The sequence below is a fragment of the Camelina sativa genome, chromosome 14 (genome assembly GCF_000633955.1).
Source record: "Camelina sativa cultivar DH55 chromosome 14, Cs, whole genome shotgun sequence".
Classification (NCBI taxonomy): domain Eukaryota; kingdom Viridiplantae; phylum Streptophyta; class Magnoliopsida; order Brassicales; family Brassicaceae; genus Camelina; species Camelina sativa.
This window is the reverse complement of record NC_025698.1, coordinates 8,645,443-8,653,376: the sequence shown is the minus strand read 5'-3', so window position 1 is coordinate 8,653,376 and position 7,934 is coordinate 8,645,443. Positions and strand designations below refer to the sequence as shown.

General features: G+C 34.5%; 2 protein-coding genes across 2 annotated transcripts in view; one reads left to right on the top strand and one right to left on the bottom strand.

The window, feature by feature from the left end:
• The window catches only part of LOC104740498 (protein MOTHER of FT and TFL1-like), a 6,395-nt gene extending 3,939 nt beyond the window's left edge, over nucleotides 1-2,456 (top strand). Inside the window, exons 2-5 of the mRNA XM_010461113.2 lie at nucleotides 15-104; nucleotides 728-789; nucleotides 931-971; nucleotides 1,926-2,456. Coding sequence (XP_010459415.1) covers nucleotides 15-104; nucleotides 728-789; nucleotides 931-971; nucleotides 1,926-2,149 — 417 coding nt within the window. The 3' untranslated portion in view covers nucleotides 2,150-2,456. The remainder of the gene's footprint in view (nucleotides 1-14; nucleotides 105-727; nucleotides 790-930; nucleotides 972-1,925) is intronic.
• On the bottom strand, nucleotides 2,498-5,874 carry LOC104740499 (exonuclease 1-like). The gene is made up of 11 exons (XM_010461114.2): nucleotides 5,721-5,874; nucleotides 5,546-5,582; nucleotides 5,156-5,330; nucleotides 4,964-5,042; nucleotides 4,478-4,522; nucleotides 4,251-4,400; nucleotides 4,041-4,155; nucleotides 3,856-3,956; nucleotides 3,658-3,755; nucleotides 3,469-3,561; nucleotides 2,498-3,299 (listed from the first exon to the last, which is right to left on the bottom strand). Exons 1-11 carry the CDS (start codon nucleotides 5,796-5,798, stop codon nucleotides 2,531-2,533), a joined length of 1,740 nt encoding a protein of 579 aa, XP_010459416.1. The 5' UTR covers nucleotides 5,799-5,874; the 3' UTR covers nucleotides 2,498-2,530.

Sequence of the window (7,934 nt, the reverse complement as noted above, 5' to 3'; positions counted from 1 at the left end):
TCGGCCCCAAACACATCACTAACGGATGCGAGATCAAACCCTCCACCACACTCAACCCTCCAAAAGTCAACATCTCCGGCCATTCCGATGAGCTTTACACTCTCGTATGTATCCATTTTCTCACATCTATCCATTTATGTATTAATAAACATATATGTGTGTAAATATATATGCACATGCGTTACATGATTCCTTTTCATCATGATCATGGTCTCCGTCATCATTATAGTAGAAACATGCATGCATATATTACTTCAGCACCATTTTTAAGATGTCCAATGCATTCGAACACAATCTCTCTCTCTCTCTCTCTATATATATATATATATATATATTTTTTCTATGATAAACTTCAAACATGTATTTATTTAAATAGAAGTGTTTTGCTATGATAAAAACTTTCAAACATGTATTATGTATACATATTGAAGCATGAAGCATCTATCTGGAATCTATTTTCTTAATACATTAGAATATTAGATATACTCAAAAACAAACGTTGAAGTGCTGTACTACTTTACACATACTGGTACATTCACATAGATGTTGACGTACGTAAATTTTATATTAACATAGATAGGTGTAAATATCAGTGAGTTTCTAATACATACTTAAATGTGTTAGTCACGGTTTAGCTGAAATTTTGATTACAATAATAACGTTTAATTGTTGCATGTGTTAAAATTTCATTGGCCATCTGTAAATGTAAATATTTCGATGCATGCAGGTGATGACTGACCCGGACGCACCTAGCCCAAGCGAGCCGAGCCTGAGAGAATGGGTCCATTGGTGCGTACAAGTGACGCACTCTTGTTTTTTGTTTTGATATCAACGTGAACACTTTATTAGTCTTATAACGGATAAATAAGGGTAAAATAACACTATTATTAGTCTTAGCAAAAGAATAACACTATTATTTTTTATTTCCAGGATTGTCGTGGATATTCCCGGTGGCACCAACCCCTCAAAAGGTATGAAAAATATCAAAGCTAAGTTCTCGAGTTTGAAAACAAAACTCAAATTGCTTCTTAGGATATTCTATTACGTTAATATCTTTGCTACAGTTATAACTCATGAAAGTGAACAGATTCTTACAACAACAGTGAACAGATTTATTGCTTCTTTCTTTCTTTCTTTCTTTCTTTCTTTTTTTTTTTTTTTGTGTTAAAAAACAGGTTTATTGCTTTGTATTTTAATTTGCTTGCATTATAGATAAAGTGACGTTAGTGTGCAAGGCATTAAGAAAATGTAGTGATAGTTAATTATGTCCATGATAATGTGTTTAGATCTAATTGACTATCCGTTACACTATTTTTTATATTATTCATTTAATCATATTATCTTCGGACCGTGGTGCTTTCGGTTTACATATGAAATGAATATTATAAGAATAAACATAACTTGATTAGGGAACAACGACTTCAGTATGGCACGATGTCGATTGGTCGAAAACAATATACCTAACTCTCTCATAAGTTGCTTATGTTATATAATTTTAGTTGGTAAGAGCCAAGGTTTATCTTGCGAGATGTAACATTTGCAAACCAAACATAATTCAAATTCAAAAACATTATTCTTGAAGAAAGATGAACCCAATTAGTAGTTTACATCAGTTTTTAACTATATATGGTTATCTTTAAGGCATATAATTAGAGTCACTAGTTAATATTCCTGTGTTTCAAGCTATGTCCCACAGTTGCGACATGTGGTGTCCTCTCAAACCAACATCTCATGTTTGTCCGTACGTGTACATTGATGTATATCGATTAAACAACGTACACATGTCATCTAATAAAAAACCTTAAACACCACAAAACACAAATGAATAAAGGAAGCCGTCTTGTACGAGACGAGACTTTCATGTCATTGCTTAATTTATTTTTATTTTAGTACGATGAAAAATATTTCTATGTTTTGAATTTCAGGAAAGGAGATACTTCCTTACATGGAACCAAAACCACCAGTGGGGATTCACCGTTACATATTTGTACTCTTCAGGCAAAACTCACCGGTGGGTCTGATGGTGCAGCAGCCGCTGTCACGAGCCAATTTCAGCACCCGAATGTTCGCCGGACATCTCGATCTTGGTCTACCTGTGGCCACTGTCTACTTCAACGCCCAAAAGGAGCCTGCTTCACGCAGGCGCTAGTACAAGCAACAAACAAATACCATCTGCTGAGCCCAAAATCGGGAACTTTCTGGTTTTAAAACCAAAAAGAGCCTTTACCTATATATATAAACCAGAGCGGACAAGAATGTGGGTTAATATGTCAAACCACATTTTCTATTAGTCCGGTTATAGCTATAGCCTATATTAAGCAATATAGCCATAAAAAAATATGTGTCTATCCGGTTATACCTATAATCTGTATTTGCAGATAAATATGTGTATCCTCCTTTTATTTTCCATATGATGGAATTATGGAGTTGCTTGCTATAATATATGGTGTTCGTCTCTTTATCTTCTAATAAATCATATATTAAAGAGTTATGATGAAGCTAAGAACAGATTACATACCAAAAATAACGACTATAATCGTTGAAAGAAATCTAATATACTGTGTTTCTTCTTGATTGTAGTCTTCTTGCTCTCTGAGCTTCTACAGTTTGTTTTCACTTTGAAACTCTCCGCTCTAGGTTTTGCTCCACGAACTCTCTTTGTTGTAATGTTCACATGGTTTTTAATTTCCACTATATCTTCTTCTGTTGATTCGAAATTTTCCTTCTCTATTTTCTTCTCCGAGTCTTCTTTGATTACAGAGTCTTCAAGCTTGGACAAATCGATCATTACCTCTTCTTTATCCATTGCAAATTCGTGTTCGTTAGATTTTGGTGAAGAAGAAGACACATCCACTGCTTGGCTTTTGGTCACAAAAGAATTCTCAAGTTCTTGCAAACCGTACTCTGCAAATTCCAGATTGATTTCATCGGTTTTTCTTATCTTGAACGGGTTGTTGTCTGGAATGAGTGAGGGATTGCTGGGCCGGATAACCTTCTGATCCCTGTTAGGCTGAGAAAGGAGTTTGTGTAGATCTGAATCTTGTTTGGAATTCTTTGTCTCCTTCAGGACAGTGTCTAGATCGATCATAGCTTCATCTGCATTCCTTTTGAGCTCTATTCTTTCCTCATTTTCAGACAAAGAACATAACAAAAAGGAGCTTCTCTTTTCCTGTTCCTTGAATGATCGAGCAGGCGCCTCTAACTGTCTCTTAGACACCGGAAAGCGGTTAAAAGCCTCCATGGTTATGGGATCAACATTTCCTTCAGCAATTGCAGCAGCAACAGATGGCGACAAATCTCTGATGAGTTAGAAGTGTCAAGGTGAACAAAACTGCAAAACAGTCATGTGAAGATGTGATGAATGATACTGGACTTGCATTATTGCGTTTTAGAATGGTTAATGCCCTGATTTTTATAATATTATAAGAGAAGGTTCAAAATATTTAGGGAGGAAATGAAAAAGGATACGGTCCCAGGAACTCAAGTTGTTCAACTGGTAAACTCAGGAGGTTCTGAGAGAGGGGTTTCAAGTGCTTGAGCTTCTTAGCCTCAAAGTCATATCTGCAACATATTGAATCAAAGGAAGTTTTAGTGTGAAGCATAAAGGAATGGATACTACTATACTAGCAACACCTAAGTGAGACAAGAGTTACTTACATACGAGCATGCTGAAAAACTGAAACTGCTTCTGCAAAAGAGCTGGAGTAATCATCAGGAAATAGTTTGCCCTTTTTCGTCTTGAGAACTGACAAAACCTGTAATACAATATTGTTCCCACATTTAAATGTCTTACGCTTTTTGCTTTAGTGATGGGAGAAAGTATTTAAGCAATCATAGGAGAAAGTAAATGCTTACGCGTTCTACACTCTGGTACTTGGAGATGAATGCATGAGCTCTTGAAATGCCAACACCAGGAACCGAGGGGAGAAAATCACATCCCGCTAATACGCACATTGCTGTAAAGAGACCAGACCAAGAACAATCATCAACAATGTATCGAACTATGTTGGGAAGATTACATAATATAGTATAATACTAACCAGTGAATAGCTCTTGATCAAAATTCTGGAACGAAGGCTTTTGATCAACGGCTTGGAAAACATTATCAAGAATTAGTTCCTCCCCTTTACCATACCGGTCCATCTTAAAGATTACCTTTTACCAAACAAATGTTGGGGAAACATATCATACATTGCTCTTAAAACACTTATTAGGAACTTTGTTTATTTTGTAAAAGAAGAAAATCTTACAGCTTTGCAGCCATATGCAAGTAAATCGCTGTCCTCAGTTATAACAGCAGCAATCCCGCCTTGTTCCAGTTCGAGGCTGGATAGGTAAGCTAGCTGAGCATCAGCCTCATATGGAGCTACAATAAATTCGACGTTCTCTGAACTCAGAACCTGTGAAATTGTTAGGGTCTAAAGAAAGTTCATTTTATTATAAAGAAAATATACTCAGGTTAATAAACAATCCATACCTGAATCAATTGATGAGCCATGGATGATGTTACACTGACAGCTCTCTGCATATAGTGATGACATTGGGCATGAGCTCACACAATATCATAGTCTCGACTAAATTCTATAAGCAGAGTACAAGATCAGCTACTGACTAAACACACAAACCAACACATCAATAATGCCTAACTAGACTTAAGAATCAAGATGAACATGTTATGTTTGATTGACTAAAATTCAGACACAAAAAAAAAAAAAAAACGGATAAAGAGAAAAACTGAGTAGTAATAATATGTGCGTCCTAGTGAATCCCAAACTAGTCCCAAAGCTTTCATAGCTAGAAACTCTAAAGGCAAACAGTTACACAACTCAAAGATATAAGCCATTGAAATGAATAGAGCTAAGCACCTGAAAAAGCTCAGTAGCTAGCTGCTAATTAGAGCAACTCTAAAGGCAAACAGATCTACAAGTTATAGACTTAAGCCATTGAAATAAGAAGTAAGCACCTGAAAAAGCTCGGTGGCAGCTCCGACATTCCCTTCCTTGAGCTTAACCATTGCAGCGTCAAAGTTCGCCTTTCGCTTCCTGGTAATTAAAATCAAAGCCAAACGATTAGTTATATTAAAAAAAAAGTTAATAAAGGAAAAAGAAACAAAGAAGATATGAGAAAACAAAAGAGAGAGAGACGGAGAGTTTGCCTTTGACGTTCATCACCAGTGGCAGCCTTGCAGGGCATATGACCACCATCGAGAACAACGACAGGGATGATCTCATAGTGTTGAAGAAGGTTGACTCTGTGCATGAAGTAATCAATGTACCTCAGCTTCTTCTTCCCATTAGTATCTAAACACAGCTCCATACTACATGAGTATGCTGGTAGAACAAGAATCCAATTAAGTCATGAAATTTAAAGTATCAGCTCGAAACGCATCAATCAGTTTCCACATTCGAAATATCCATTAGTTTTGTGTATTCATTACAATTTTAAGGTTCACTAACAGATTTTAAAAAAAAAAAAAAAAAAAAAAGCAATTTTATTTGGGCCAAGCACGAAATGAAGGGGTGATTGAAGAGAGCAATAAGCTTACCTCCTTTGTGAAGCCATGAATATGCATCGATTCCCACCTGTAATGTGTTAAAAAAGGCATTAATTAAAAACTTGATTTTTTTATTTTAATGGAGATTTACTGACCCAGAACGATTAACGGAAACTGAAAATCGAAAAGGAAAAAGAAATGAAGAAACCAAATCGGAGGGAATTACTCGTTTGCCGGCGTATTTCTGGATATGAATGGGAAGGATGTAAGGCTTCATGAACCTGAGAAGATCCTTTATGCCCATTTCCCCTTTCTCCTTATCTTCTCTTCTTTTTCTTTTTAGGGTTCTTGAGGATTTTTCTTTAATCTTGTATTTTTTTTTTTTCTAATCTCCGGTCTCGCTAGCTTCCGAGTGAGTGAGAAAAAAAAAAAAAAAAAAAAAAAAAAANAACACAAGTTAAAAAAGATAACCTTGGCGCGAAATGCCAATGGCGGGAGTGAATAAAAATATGTTCGAGTTCGACTATCCCACTATACCAGTTTTCGCGACAAGAAGCAACTGTTGAGAGTTGCAATCTAATCATGTAGATTTCCAAAAGACAAAGAGTGTTATGTAGTCCTGGGCAAATAACCGATTGGATAGTATTTTAATTATCCATGGATATTGGTTATTAACCGAACCGAACCGATATTCATTCGGTTATCCGAATCAAACCGAACACGTACTAAAATTATGTTTTAGCCGAACCTGAGAACTCTACAAACTGGAGTGTGCAACATGGCCACTGCGCCACGTTGAAGTTTTAGTTTTGTATTACGTGTTAATTTATATAAGGTAATAAAAAGTAAACTAAAAAACCATATATATTTAGAAAAAAATACCAAAATATTTGAAATAAATCAAATATCAGGAAGTTTTTAGATATATTTATTAAAATATAATCAAATTTTATTTAAATAATATTTTAAAAATTTATATTACACTATTTCGGATATACGGAACCGAACCGAAAATAACCGAAACCGAACCGAACCGAACCCGAACCGAAATAGTAAATTAACCGAATGAATACTAAACCTCTATATCCAAACTAACCGGAACCGAATGGATAGATCCAAAACCGAACCGAATACCCGAACGCCCATGACTAGTGTTATGTCTAGTACTTTCATATTAGTTTGTTCATTCGTTGCAGGTGCTCAATTATTTTGTAATTTCAAATCATATTAGTATTTTTTTTTTGTTTGTCAAGGATTATATTAGTGTACAAGATTAAGACTCGTGCTCTAGCACAGATTAAAATTCATTTATTTATATTATATTTTTTATATAAAATAAAATTTATGTGGTTGTTTTTAAAAGTTTTTTTGGATAAAACATTAAGCAATAAAATCATATGCTAAATATGATGGTTTGAAAAAAAAACACATATTTTGTAAGCTTTATACTGTTAATGATTCTAGATAAGTATTTGTGCTATAACACTGGTTAAATTTTATTTTATACAAAATTTGTTTCAATATCGACTTGTTTCTCCGCTAGAAGTGAATAATAAGTACAAGTGATACTTATCTCATATATATATATATATATGATGAAAAAAGCTAGTGTGAGACAACTTCCACTATTCTACTACAATAATAAGAAGTAGTAGAAAAAGTATTGAAAGCTCTTGAAGAGTATATATACTATTGTCTATGGGAACACAGTTTGATATTAATGTGTTATAATCTCCCAGTTAGTCTCAAAGTTAAAAGGGTCTAAGATATAATACATGACCCAATTTGAGAACTTTATTGATTACAAAGTGGGATTCAAATCGAGATTGATAGACATCAAGTGTCATCATCTCGAGGGGGAGAATTGATGAATCCCACATACAGAGGTGATAGAACAAATTTAAGATTATGTTCACACCCAAAATGAGTTTAATCACTCATATGATAGAGCAACACTTGAGGATTTGAAAAGTAATCATGTTGAGACAAAAAGCAAATAAAATACTTTGAAATCATAAGTATTATTACCCAAGGCAAGAAAAGTATTTTAGAGATTACATGCATTATCTAAAAGATAAAATGTTTATATTAAACCAGAAGGTTTAATAAAAATCTCACTGTTTGGCATGACCGGTTAAGCCATTCCGGTTTAGTATTGATGCGAAAGAATAATCAGAAATTTCTGAAAACATTCACTAGAGAACCTAAAAATTTTTCTAGTGATTTATTATGTGTGCTGCTTTACAAAGCAAACCGATTATATGGTTTTCACCGACCCAATAAATTTGGATAATGTCAATTTTCTGGTACGTATACAAAGCGATATTGTGGACAGATCATCCACTATATATGTTTGTCATTAACTTGCAAAATGGAGTTTGCGAGAGTATTTAGTTAATTGACAATGGTGGTGAAACCATGCTAAGTAATTGACATAAAT

Bases quoted from the DNA above. Each gene is read 5' to 3' on its own strand.
- LOC104740499 (XM_010461114.2), bottom strand. From the start codon at position 5,798: ATGGGCATAAAGGATCTTCTCAGGTTCATGAAGCCTTACATCCTTCCC. The intron at 5,331-5,545 runs GTAAGCTTATTG...TTGTTCTACCAG, and splicing joins TTCATGGCTTCACAAAGGAG to CATACTCATGTAGTATGGAG. The intron at 5,043-5,155 runs GCAAACTCTCCG...TTTAATTACCAG, and splicing joins ACTGGTGATGAACGTCAAAG to GAAGCGAAAGGCGAACTTTG.